Here is a 13,037-nt window from a genome sequence, read left to right on the forward strand (position 1 = left end):
ATCTGCAAAGAAACAATACTTACCGTGTAAAAATAGATAAATCTCACCGAAATGTTAATGTTCTAGAAAGGTTCTCTATGTATGTGTTGTTTACCTGTTTCAGAAATTTTTCGGTACCATACGGCAAGCTGCAGGCTGCAACGATCATCCTAACTGTCCTACGTTCCTGCAGCTCTACAAATTGCTCTCGATATATAGCGTAATAAAGCCACCGAAATACGGTAACTGTACCATTTCCGACAAAACGCCTCAGACACCGCAGATATTGGTATCTCTGGCTGAACTAAAATCTATATACGGTGAGAACAACGAGGCAAAATTTGCGAAATATCGTCGACAAATAAAAGAAAAGTTGGATGCAAGTTTGGAGTATGAGAATTGGGACGCCGACGACATAATCGAATATACCCCTGATCCTAATGACGTTCTTTCTCCCACTCTTGACTGTATTATATATTATGTTACAGGTTTCTTTTTTTAACTAACTTTTTACGCTGCTTCACACGTAACTAACCCATTGGTAACTTTCAAACGCATTAACATTTATTATTGTACTGTCTTAGCTATAGTATATAGTATCGTATATAGTCGTATGTAGTAGTTACGCTTCCATGCTTCATTTAAGGTGATCTGACGGGGACAAGAGATATAGCTGCATTTTCCCATTCCGAATTTCGGCACGGTTCTTACTTTGGGACAATTAACAGATTAATTATGTGACGGATTAATTATCGTTCTTTGGCTTTTTTTCCGTATTATGAAAATTAACTGTACGAAAATTTAACTACAGTCGCGTTACTGACGGACTTGTATCAAGACACCTTAATCGTACATTAACTTAAGGTCCGATTGCACCAATGTAAATTAACTTTAAACTCGGTTTAATTTGATTTTTATCTTTTTCTAATTCTTCGAACTAGAAAAGGATAAAAGTAAGTTAAACCGAGTTTAAAGTTAATCTACATTGAGCAATCGGGCCTAAAAGTAGTGATGGCAAACTCTCTACTCTCTGCTATGGTAGTTGTATATGTTTTTGCTCTCAAGTTGTCATTCCAAGCTTTTGAACAATTTGCTGAAGCCATTCGATTTTAATTTTAGGATATCTGTGCAAGCAGGTCCTAAAAATTTATAACTCGTGCGACACCTGTATAAAAGCTGTGAAAATTGATTCCTGCAATCGAGCTTCAGTACCGAACGCGGCAACGAAACTGATTGATATAAAAACTCGTGGTGGCTTGATTCACGCCAATCTTAGATTTTTTAATCTCATCCGTCACGTAGAAGCATGCTTCGCAAAATATGCATATCATGTGGATGTTTTTAATTTAACGTTCGATGACGTTATTGCAACGTATGATTTTACGTTTCCGTGCAAAGAACACGCTTCTGACATACTCTCTTTCGCATTGGTTTATTACGTTCGTTTAAGGATGAGGCAACACGCTCATCAACAAAACTTAAAATTAACTAAAAAGTTTGTTGTAAAAAAAAGCTGTCAAAATTGACGAATGAATAAACTGCTCTTTATATAATAATGTTATATTGTACTTTTTTCTTTACCATGTAAACCTGAAATGTGTTTTTTTCAAATCTGATACAATTTAAACATTATTCATGAGTGAATAATGTTAAAATTGTATCAATGATTCATTGGTGAATGATTCATCCGGAATCGAACACCAATATCATCAAAATGTCTCATGCCGTAGCTAAAGACACTCGACTAAACGTTATTTAAAATCACGGTATAATAAGACTCGGTCATATTTATCGTGCTCGTGTGCATGTACAACGAATTTATTGCCCGCCAGTCAGCATCGCGTTCTTTATTTGTCTCGTTATAACCGTACTTAAATTTGGCGCGTTTTGTAATTCACCGTCTGGCCGCCGCTGTCGTTGCGATCTAGTGGACGACCGTGCTTCAATAAGTGAGTCACCCCCCACCACCGGAGTTGCCAGACCTGTGTATACGACCGTGATACATAGGGAGCTTTCCAGCAAGTGACACAAACCGACACAAACGTCGTTCTATCTTTCTTTTTTGGCAATGAGTAACAAAGACAAAACGATACCTGTGTCGACTTGTGTTGCTTGCTGGAAAGCTCCCATAAGTGAATTTCGCGTTTTATGTAAAATTTGTAAGAAATCGGTAATCTAACCTATACTACGTTTACGCGAGCGTTACTTAATTCTGTAGTAACTTACGAACGATACGATAATTCTTCCGCATAAACGGGAGATTTTATAGTAACTACGATGATATCGTTCGTATAAGTTACTACAGAAGTAATACTCACGTAAACGTAAATTATTAAGGCCATTCTACAATAGCGTAAACGTAGTCGTAAGTGGTTGTAACATATTCAGAATGTATTCAGAACGCACTTTTATCGATAAATGCGCGCATTTAGCATATGGTTTACGTTACATTATGATGAAAACCATATGCTAAATGCGCGCATTTATCGATAAAAGTGCGTTCTGAATACATTCTGAATATGTTACAACCACTTACGACTCCGTTTACGCTATTGTAGAATGGCCTTTATAATTCCTGTCACATGCACTTATTGTTAGTCGCGTAAAAGAGTCACGGTGCGGTCTCGCTTCGCGTCGTATAATAATAGGATAATTACATGTAAATAAAACAATTACCTTGAATCAGAAAAAATATTAATCGTCGCGTCGCGTAAAGAGTCACGGTCGGTATCGCTCCGCGCGTACTTGACGCGAGACACCACCATGTTAGGTTAACTGACTGTGACAGCGCATTGAACTGAACGCACTGTCTGCACTGCGCGCAGTACACACACGTATGCATATGTGTACATATCGATACATATCGAAACTGGCGATACTAGCACCGCCAGCCGCCAGTGTCGAAAAAGTGAAAGTTACATTTCTCTGATATATTATGTTATATATTGAGAGCGTCGACGTAGGAGAAGAAGTATCTTAATATAAAATTTTCACATTTGGACTTTGCGTCGCAATATCTCCGCTCGTAGGGCACGTAGCGGAAAATATTATAAGAGATACCCCCGCAAATCGACCCCAAGCTATTGATCAAGCCTACTTAGAACTTGATCCGTTTACTCGTTATCGAGATCTCAACATCTTGAGTACTCGCAACCCGTCGCGTCGCGTAAAAGAGTCACGGTCGGTCTCACTCCGCGTGTACTTGGCGCGAGACACTACCGTGTTTCTTGATTAATAATTTTATCGACGTAAAAATTCAAGTTTTGTCACGTAATCATGAAACGCCACGCGATTGGCGTACGGGCTCGTGACGTCACGATGTTATATGGTCACGCCACGAAGACTGGATACGATGTGTTTATAGAATTACAGCTCTCCGAAACGACTTAAAATTATTAATAAATTTGATCATTTAGCCGAATTTCGACGGAGTAATGTGTGAAAAAGGCTTCGTGAAACCAAATAGTAATAATTTGCCGCAAATTGACATGTTTACGATGCTAGAGTTTCTCAGAGTCTTGTCTTCATGACAATCGTTTCAATGCTCCAGAAATATGTTGTGCCAAAGCTTCATTATAAGTAAAATAATTACCACAATTGAGAATTTAATTGGACTATACTGGCAATGATTATCATGGTAACGATTATAATCGTCGTGACAAATCGTCACCGAGTATCGACCAAGGTTTCTGGTCATTCTAAAGTTGATGTAATTTTAGATGTTATAAGCATCTAAAATTAGATCAACTTTAGAATGACCAGAATCTTTGGTCGAAACTCGGTGATGATTTGTCATGACGATTATAATCGTTACCACGATTATAATCATTGCCAGTATAGTCAATTAAATTCTCAATTGTGTTAATTATTGACTGGCGAAGTTAATGTTACTTATTCGGTTAAAATAATTACATTTCAATGTGTAACTGCTCATTAACAAATAACATTACTACGAGATTTTTATAACAATAAATTATTTAAAGGAACTGTCGTGTGAGCTACGGAGATGCAGCTGTAGGTTATGTCTAACTAATTGTAAGACGTGACGGAGATCTCTGCATTGTGAAACGTCGAGTATAGGCCTTTGCACAATGTCGGGCAACAGGCAATAGGAACAGGAAATAACCAAAAATACGTTAATTACAACCTAAAAAACTCGAATGCTATGATTGATTGGCAACAGGCAAGCACAGAATTTTCAACGTGACAGAAACTCTATGTCTATTGCCTGTGTAACTGTTTATTTTATACATGATTTCTGATTTCTATTCCCTGTTCCTATTGCCTGTTGCCTGGCATTGTGCAAGGGTCTTATGGCCTTATGTCCTGAACATAAGGTTCGGAGCATGGTCTTCACAGCAAAAGAAGTTCGATTTGCTGTTTTTGAGGTTGTCTCTCCGAACGGCATTAAACCACTTTTGACGAAGTTTCACGTCTTGTGGCACTGTCGCGAGCACTTTATTTGGTGTACTTTTGATTGTACTACCAGAGAGTGGGACGAAACACGTTTTAATTATTGCCATTTCTATTAAAAGATCGAAATCTCAATAGATATCGTATACGGCATATAACATTGTGACGTCACAGACCGCTCGGGTAACTTCGGGCGTGATCGGCGCGTCATCGGCTATGAGTTTGAAGTATTATTTTATAAAACCTATATCTCCGTTAATATTACGAAAAAAAAAAAAACTTTTTTTTCTATAAAACATATGCATATAAACTTTTTAAATATATAAAAAAAAATTACGTTCAAAAACCCAATTGTTCTACGAAACAAGTTTAATCAAGATGGACTTTGGAACGGAGAAAGGCACGTATTGTTGCGCGCGGTTATTCCCAACGTCCCGGTGTGGACTTTAACGAAACTTTTGCACCTGTGGCACGCCTCAGCTCTATACGCACAATAACTGCTCTGGCGACGCAGTACAACATGAAGATCCATCAGTTAGATGTCACAACCGCGTATTTAAACGGCGAACTCGAGGAACAAATCTTCATGGAGGTCCCCGAGTTTTCGGAACAGATTCTAGAAGAGATCGCCGCCGAGAAGAAGGGGAAGATCGCCGAAAAAGCTGCAAGCATGCTACGAGAATTGAAGAGCGGTGATAAAGTCTGTCTGTTACGAAAAGCCCTTTACGGACTCCGTCAAGCAGGTCGCCGCTGGCACGTGAAACTTAGTCGTGAGCTCAAGAAATCTGGACTCGAGCAATCTACGGCCGATCCGTGCGTTTTCTTCAAAGGAAAAGGCAAAAACTTGCTTGTTGTCGTGGTCTATGTCGACGACATTATTGTGGCATCACGCGATTTGTCAAAGATTACCAAATTAACTACACATCTCTCTAGTTGTTTTCAGATCAAGGATCTTGGCGAATTAAATTATTGTCTTGGCATCGAGTTTTCCAGGAACAAAGATGGTATGACAATGAGCCAGAAGGGGTACATCAACGATACTCTAGATCGATTTGGGATGAAGGATTCGAAACCTGTGTCTACTCCACTTGATTGCAGTCAGAAGTTGACGAAGGGAGAGGACGAGTCTTTTATGCTAAAAATGCCTTATCGTGAGCTAATTGGAAGGCTTACATACTTGGTTATGTGCACCAGACCCGACATTTCTTTCGCGGTGAGTCATCTTGGCCAGTTCAACAACTGCTACGACGAGACCCACTGGAAGGCAGTCAAACGTGTATTACGCTACCTTAAAGGGACACTAGATCTCGGTCTGTCATTCAAGAGTAATACTGAACATCTGACTGGCTACACTGATGCGGATTGGGCAAATTGCTTAGATGACCGACGATCCTATACGGGCTACGCTTTCGTCTTGAATGGATGCCTCATATCTTGAGAATCCAAGAAGCAAAGGACCACTGCCCTCTCGTCTACCGAAGCTGAATACATGGCGGTTTTGGACGCTGTAAGAGAAGTTGTGTATCTTCGCAGATTTATCAATGATCTCGGCTTTGAGTTGCCAACTAAGCTAAGGATTTTCAATGACAACAACGGAGCCCGGAAATTGGCGGAGAATCCCGTTTTTCATGCCAGGACTAAGCACATTGATTTTCGTCACTGTTCAGGCCGATAAGAAAACCTTAGGTCAATAAGAAAGATCTCTTTAGAATGTAAAACTCGCGGCATCTAGCGGTGTGCTCGGAGAGTAACCCGTGGTTGTGTGTGAACCCAGGAGGCCTTGGGCCCGCCACTCAGAATAAAATTATACTTGATATCGAAAGGATCGTCTTACGATTACTGTCCTTCCTAGCCGTGTCTCCGCTACTCTACCGGGTAAAAACCGACGTGCGCGAAACTATCCGGACTCGGTTACAAACATTTATGGTCCTTCAAGCCGGATTCGAGTGCGTGAGTTACACTCAAGCATCGTAAGACTCATTCGTCAAAGGGAGATTTCCAGCAAGCGACACAAGTCGACACAAGTATCGTTTTATCTTTGTTACTCATTACCAAAAAAGAAAGATAGAACGATGCTCGTGTCGACTTGTGTCGCTTGCTGGAAAGCTCCCAAAGTTTCTCGTGACTCAGCAACCAACATGGCGTCGTTAGAAAAGCTCGTAAAACGCCGTGCCTACGTAAAAGGGCAAGTCACTAAGATATCACGCTGGGCAGCAGCATACAGCACAACAACCAACAGAGCTTCCGAAATAGAGGCAATGTTAAACGCATTAGATCGCTATCGCATAGATTTCAAGGAATTACAGGATCAGATCGAGGAATGCCCCGAAGCTTCATTTGATGAACAACAGAGAGAACGGGCAGAGTTCGAGGACAACCTCATAAAGGTAGAGGCTCACATCCGTAAAATACAGGCATTGGCCATGGCGGCCGGCCATGCATCACAAAGAGCGATAAGGCCGGATTCCCGCGCATCGGTAGCGTCAACAGACGCGAGTGCTTACGCAACCATAAAGCTGCCGGAAATAAAACTAACCCCTTTTGACGGTGAATGGGAAAATTGGCTCAGCTTTAAGAACGTGTTCACAGAGCTCATTCATAACAATCCGCAATTAACGGACGCTCAACGTTTTTATTATTTACAATCCTACGTTATCGCCGGCTCAGCTAAACAATACATTGATTTACCTATAACCGCGGAGAATTACGCGATCGCCTGGAAACAATTGCGAGATCATTTCGATAACGAATCGAGAATCGTCAAAAAACATGTGAACGGCCTTTACGAATTGAAGAAGTCTCAGGAAGATTCCGCACAATCGCTGCAGACACTTATCGACGGTATATGGAAAAACTTTCACGCGCTCAAGGCGCTCAATCAACCCGTCGATAACTGGGATGCGTTGCTGTCGCAACTTGTTCTAACCAAGCTAGATTTAAAGTCTCGAGGAGAGGTTAAAAAGGCTGCGCCGTCCAATAGACTGCAAACGTTCCGGGAACTCATGAAGGTTTTAGCAGACCGTGTCAGAATTCTCGAAGCTGTTTCATCTGTGGAATCAAGTAAAATGAAAATGAAACCGGATAAATCAAGTAAGTCCTTAGTAGCAATGGGTGCTGCACAATGTCCTATTTGCAAAAATGAGCATTCCGCTTTCAAATGTAAATCGTTTCTTGATATGTCTCCGCAACAAAGGGTAGAAGCGGTACGTAAACATTCTTTGTGCTTTAATTGTCTTGCCTCTTCACATATAAAACAAAATTGCAAGTCAGGAAACTGCCGAATTTGTCACAAACGGCATCATACGTTACTGCATCTTAAATCTACCGTTGATACTAATCAATCAAACCAACAAGCTTTGCAGGGCACAGCAAGCTCGTCGGAGTCAACCGCATTGAATATAGTACAGGAAGTTTCAACACAAGCTGAAAAGGCATGCAGTCTACACGTTAACTCCGAGTCTAAAACGGAGCAAGTTCTTTTGGCGTCTGCGATTGTTATAATCTACGACAGTTGTGGACGAGAATGCGTAGCTCGTGCATTATTGGATGGCTGCTCACAATTCAGCTTCATGACTGAGCGTCTTCGTCAAAGATTGCAGTTAAAGGGCAAACGAGAACACTTCAAGGTAACCGGCATCAACTGCACTAAAATGGCCACTCATACGTCCGTCAATGCAACCATCAAGTCACGAACATCAGATTTCAAGGTGTCATCGGAATTCTTAGTTACCGACAAAATAACTGGTGACTTACCTCAACAAGCGCTCAATATGGCTGTCATGCAAATTCCTAGTCACGTAAAGCTGGCGGATCCTCATTTTCACGTGCCGAATAAAATTGACATTTTGACATTTCGGCGCAGACATGTTCTGGGATCTACTTACTGGCGAAATATTATCAACACACCCAGAGCAGCCCAAGCTACACGGAACACATCTTGGATTCGTCGTCGGCGGCAAAGTTACCCATCTTAGACGGCCGCAGTCGGCAGTATCACTCACGTGCGTAATGGACAACTTGGAAGAACAAGTACATAAATTTTGGCAGCAAGAGGAATTACCAAAAAGGGCTTTGCTATCACAAGAAGAGCTAGAATGCGAACAGCATTATCAGAAGCACACAAGGAGAGAGAGCGATGGTCGATACGTGGTGGCTCTTCCCCTCAAGTCCAACGTTCAGGATCTCTCTGACACACGTGACGCAGCTCTGCGTCAATTACGATTGGAGCAACGCTTGCAAAGGGACCCTAAAGTATGGCAAATGTATCAGGCATTCATGGAGGAGTATATTGATCTTAAGCATGCGGAAATAGTACCCGATGACTATTCGGGAGAATCTCTTGAATTCTATATGCCACATCATCATGTACTGAGGCCTGAAAGTAGCACCACCAAATTAAAAGTGGTGTTTAATGCATCGTTCCGAGTTAACCCTAAACTGTCGCTTAACGACGTATTAATGGTAGGCCCAACAATCCAAACTGATTTGTTCTCACTTGTTCTTCGTTTCAGGAAACATATTTACGGGCTTACAGCCGACATGTCTAAGATGTACCGGCAAATCAAGGTACATAAAAATCAAAGGCCTTTTCAAACCATCTGGTGGCGTGACAGGAAGACTGGCAAATTAATCCGCTGTTGGTTGATGACAGTAACATACGGAACAGGCCCTGCTACCTTTCTCGCTACACGCTCATTGAAGCAATTGGCGCATGATGAGCAAGCATCATTTCCCGTCACTGTTCTGGTTCTTCTCGAAGACACTTATATAGATGATGTAATAAGCGGCGCATCCACCAAAGAAGAAGTAATAACGTTACAATCAGAACTAACACAATTAATGAAACGAGGAGGATTTGACCTTCACAAATGGGCTACCAACTGCAAGGATGTTTCATTTACGCAATGCGATGTTGTGGATCTTACCAAAACGGATAGAAAGCAAGTTCTCGGTCTGATTTGGGAAACTCAAAGCGATTAATTCGTCATTCCATGGAATACGACTACTCAGCAGGAGACTCACACGAAAAGAAAGCTTCTTTCAGAAATAATGAAGCTCTACGACCCACTTGGTATTTGTGCACCCGTAATCTTCAAGGCAAAATGCATACTACAGGAGCTCTGGAAAGTCCCGAACCTCCACTGGGACGACGAGTTGCCGAGTTCCATACAACAGAAGTGGAATGAGTTCCGCAACCAGATTCCGGAGGAAATAAAGGTACCTCGATGCATTCAAGATCAATCTTCGGTGTGGTTCGAATTACATGGATTCGGGGACGCGTCTGAACTGGGCTATGGATGCTGTCTATACATACGAGCCATCACTAACGATAAACGCAAGACTGTCCGTCTCTTGCGCGCCAAATTACGCGTGGCACCTTTAAAAAAGGCAACAATTCCACGATTGGAGCTGTTGGCAACATTGCTCCTAGCCGAGCTGAAGGAAAAGGCGATCTTAGCGATGAAGATCCAGTTTCAGAAAATTACGCTATGGACCGATTCAAAAATCACTTTATATCGAATCAAATCGACGCCGTCGCGGTTTGCCACGTTCGTCGCTAACAGAATCGTTCGAATACAAGAACTTACCTCACCATCTCAATGGAAGCACATTCCAGGAGAGTTGAATCCAGCGGACATAGTCTCACGAGGATGTTCGCCTGAAACGTTAAAATCGTGCAACATGTGGTTCAATGGACCAGAATTCTTACAGACAGAGGAAAGCAACTGGCCTCTCAGCGTGTCACAGGAGAACAAGTTTGGGGCGATCGCAGATCCGGAATTGAAACCACAATCAAATTCAGTCATCTGTGTAGCCATTTCGCAAAATTCTTGGGCGCACCACTACTCCAGTCTAAACCGGCTCTTAAGAGTAACATCCTGGATCACACGATTCATCAATAATTGCAAAGGGTCCTCTGCTTCCAAAACTCGAGGGCCACTCCAGGCTTTAGAATTGTCCAATGCTCTTAAGGTGCTAGTACGACAAGCCCAAGAAGAAGATTTCAGAACGGAAATTAATCAATTGAGAACCAACGCCGAGTTTCTAAACAAGAGTCAGTTAGCACACCTGCGGCCATTTTTGGACGATAGCAACATACTACGAGTAAACGGTCGATTGCTCAATGCGGAAATATCGGAAAATCAACGTCATCCAATGCTGTTATCTGCAAAAAAATCCACTGAGTACGCTTCTCGCACGACATTATCACGAAGCCAACCTACACACGGGACCTCAGGCATTGTTGTACACATTGCGTCAACAATTCTGGATTCTAGGAGGACGAAATTTAAGTCGAAAAATTGTACACGAATGTGTTAAATGCTTCTGAGCCAAACCAAGATTCCCTAATCAATTGATGGGTCAATTGCCTGCAGCCAGGGTTAATCAAACTCGTCCATTCATGAAGGTTGGAGTGGACTTCTGCGGACCCTTTTTATGTAAACCAAGAGTTCGAAGCAAAATTGTATTAAAAACGTATATATGTGTCTTTATCTGTTTCGTGACCAAAGCAGTTCATCTAGAAGTGATCACGGACTTAACTACCGATGCTTTTCTCGCTGCGTTGAGGCGGTTTGTTTCCCGGAGAGGTCGATGTTCGGACATCTTTAGTGACAACGCAACTAATTTTGCCGGTGCAGACCGCTCTCTCAAAGAATTAAGAAGTTTGTTTCAGGATGAGCAACATCAGGCCACCTTGCAGAGCGTGTGTGCTGACGAAGGCATCACCTGGCATACAATTCCTCCCAACTCCCCTCATTTCGGCGGATTGTGGGAGGCTGCCGTTAAAGCAGCAAAGCACCATCTGAAGCGAACCTTGGGCTCAACGTCCTTTACTACCGAGGAACTTATGACAGTTACTACTCAAGCTGAGGCGTGTTTAAATTCAAGGCCAATCACGCCGATGTCAGCCGACCCGGCCGATTTGGAGGCCTTGACGCCAGGCCACTTCTTGATAGGCGCTCCTCTAAATGCACTGCCGGAACCGAGCTTATTGGATGTCAACCTGAATCGCCTGTCCAGGTGGCAATTGTTACAGCAGCAACTGCAGATGTTTTGGAAGAGATGGTCACGTGAATACCTGTCTGAGCTGCAAACTCGTGCCAAATGGAAGCAGAAGCAAAACAATTTACAAATCAGAGAAATGGTATTGCTTAAGGACGATCAACTACCACCTCTGAAATGGTCCTTGGGAAGGATCATTGAAACTCATGCGGGAGCCGATGGCCTTGTACGCGTCGTCTCTGTAAAAACGGCGCGTGGTACTTATAAGAGAAGCATAGCCAAGATATGTCCGTTACCCATCAACTAATATTGTTATTACATTTGATACGACGATAATGTTTGTTTAGTTTAACTGATTAGAGTCATCGCACTTTGAATTAATTTAGTCGTAATACTTTAAGTTAATATTTGAAATTTATTTCAAGGCGGCCGGCATGTTCAGGCCGATAAGAAAATCTTAGGTCAATAAGAAAGATCTCTTTAGAATGTAAAACTCGCGGCATCTAGCGGTGTGCTCGGAGAGTAACCCGTGGTTGTGTGTGAACCCAGGGGGCCTTGGGCCCGCCACTCAGAATAAAATTATACGTGATATCGAAAGGATCGTCTTACGATTACTGTCCTTCCTGGCCGTGTCTCCGCTACTCTACCGGGTAAAAACCGACGTGCGCGAAACTATCCGGACTCGGTTACAAACAGCCACCATTATGTGCGTGAGGTGGTGGAGAGCGGAATCCTAAAAATCGAGTACACACCTACAGAGCTGATGGCCGCAGACGTTCTCACCAAAGGACTTCCGAGAACGAAACATGAGAAATGTCTCGATCTTTTGAATCTGAAGCCCGTTTAACGACTTCGTTGACGTCGCTTGCTCATCGAGGGGAATTGTTCGAGCTAATGTCCTATACGACGATTCCCATCGCGACATCTGGTGTCCTACGGCTCGGATGGGGTGGCGCCTCTGGAGTCCTGGCGTCACGTTCTCTAGGAAGTTTTCTCTCCATAACTATTTGCCGAACTATGTTCCCTACACATTCGCTGTTTGTTCCGCTCACGCGTTCGGTTCTCGCTGTAACGTGCTGAAATATACTTGTCGTACATTTACTCTGTTTTTTTCCTTCTTTGATACCGCGTATTTGACTTTCCTCGCATCCCGTAACAAAAAAGTATCAGGAACTATAGAACTCGACTGCATGCGACAAGAACTCCGTTTTATTTTTAATTTACTGGAAAATGATATGCCAACTTCACAGACATAAAAAAATGTTTCGTACAAAAGTTATAGGGTTTTAAGTAACGGATTACATAGCAATGTCAGTATGACCTTGAAGAGTGTTGTCGAGGTCCCGTAAAAATTATCTTAAACTTTTTAAATGGAAACCCCCATTTTTTATTGCCTATTCTTACGAAAAAGTAGTACTAGCAATCAGTACTCAGTACTGAGTGATCAGTACTCGTAGTATTGAGAGTATTAGTATGTTAATACTCATGAATACTGCAGAATGGTCAGTACTGTGTCTGTCAGTGCTTACAGTACTGGCAGTATTACAAGCAATAATACTCATTAGTACTTCAAAGTATTGAAGTGGTCAGTACTTTATCAGATTAATATTCGGAGTACTATCATGATAGTACTGCCAGTA

At 42.2% G+C, this 13,037-nt stretch overlaps 2 protein-coding genes across 2 annotated transcripts; both read left to right on the top strand.

The window, feature by feature from the left end:
* Positions 1-8,400: 8,400 nt before the first annotated feature.
* Positions 8,401-9,372, top strand: LOC139784282 (uncharacterized). The gene has a single exon (XM_071723446.1). It carries the CDS (start codon positions 8,401-8,403, stop codon positions 9,370-9,372), a length of 972 nt encoding a protein of 323 aa, XP_071579547.1.
* Positions 9,373-9,441: 69 nt separating this feature from the next.
* Positions 9,442-11,704, top strand: LOC139784283 (uncharacterized). Its single transcript, XM_071723447.1, has 2 exons — positions 9,442-10,577; positions 11,005-11,704. The coding sequence occupies exons 1-2, from the start codon at positions 9,442-9,444 to the stop codon at positions 11,702-11,704; spliced, it is 1,836 nt and encodes a 611-aa protein (XP_071579548.1).
* The last annotated feature ends 1,333 nt before the right edge of the window (positions 11,705-13,037 follow it).

Source organism: Temnothorax nylanderi, unplaced genomic scaffold (genome assembly GCF_030848795.1).
Source record: "Temnothorax nylanderi isolate EJ_2023f unplaced genomic scaffold, tnyl_v1.0 TNYL_tig0605_pilon, whole genome shotgun sequence".
NCBI classification, from domain to species: domain Eukaryota; kingdom Metazoa; phylum Arthropoda; class Insecta; order Hymenoptera; family Formicidae; genus Temnothorax; species Temnothorax nylanderi.

Bases quoted from the DNA above. Each gene is read 5' to 3' on its own strand.
- LOC139784282 (XM_071723446.1), top strand. From the start codon at position 8,401: ATGGACAACTTGGAAGAACAAGTACATAAATTTTGGCAGCAAGAGGAA.
- LOC139784283 (XM_071723447.1), top strand. From the start codon at position 9,442: ATGAAGCTCTACGACCCACTTGGTATTTGTGCACCCGTAATCTTCAAG. The intron at 10,578-11,004 runs GTACGCTTCTCG...GGACATCTTTAG, and splicing joins TCTGCAAAAAAATCCACTGA to TGACAACGCAACTAATTTTG.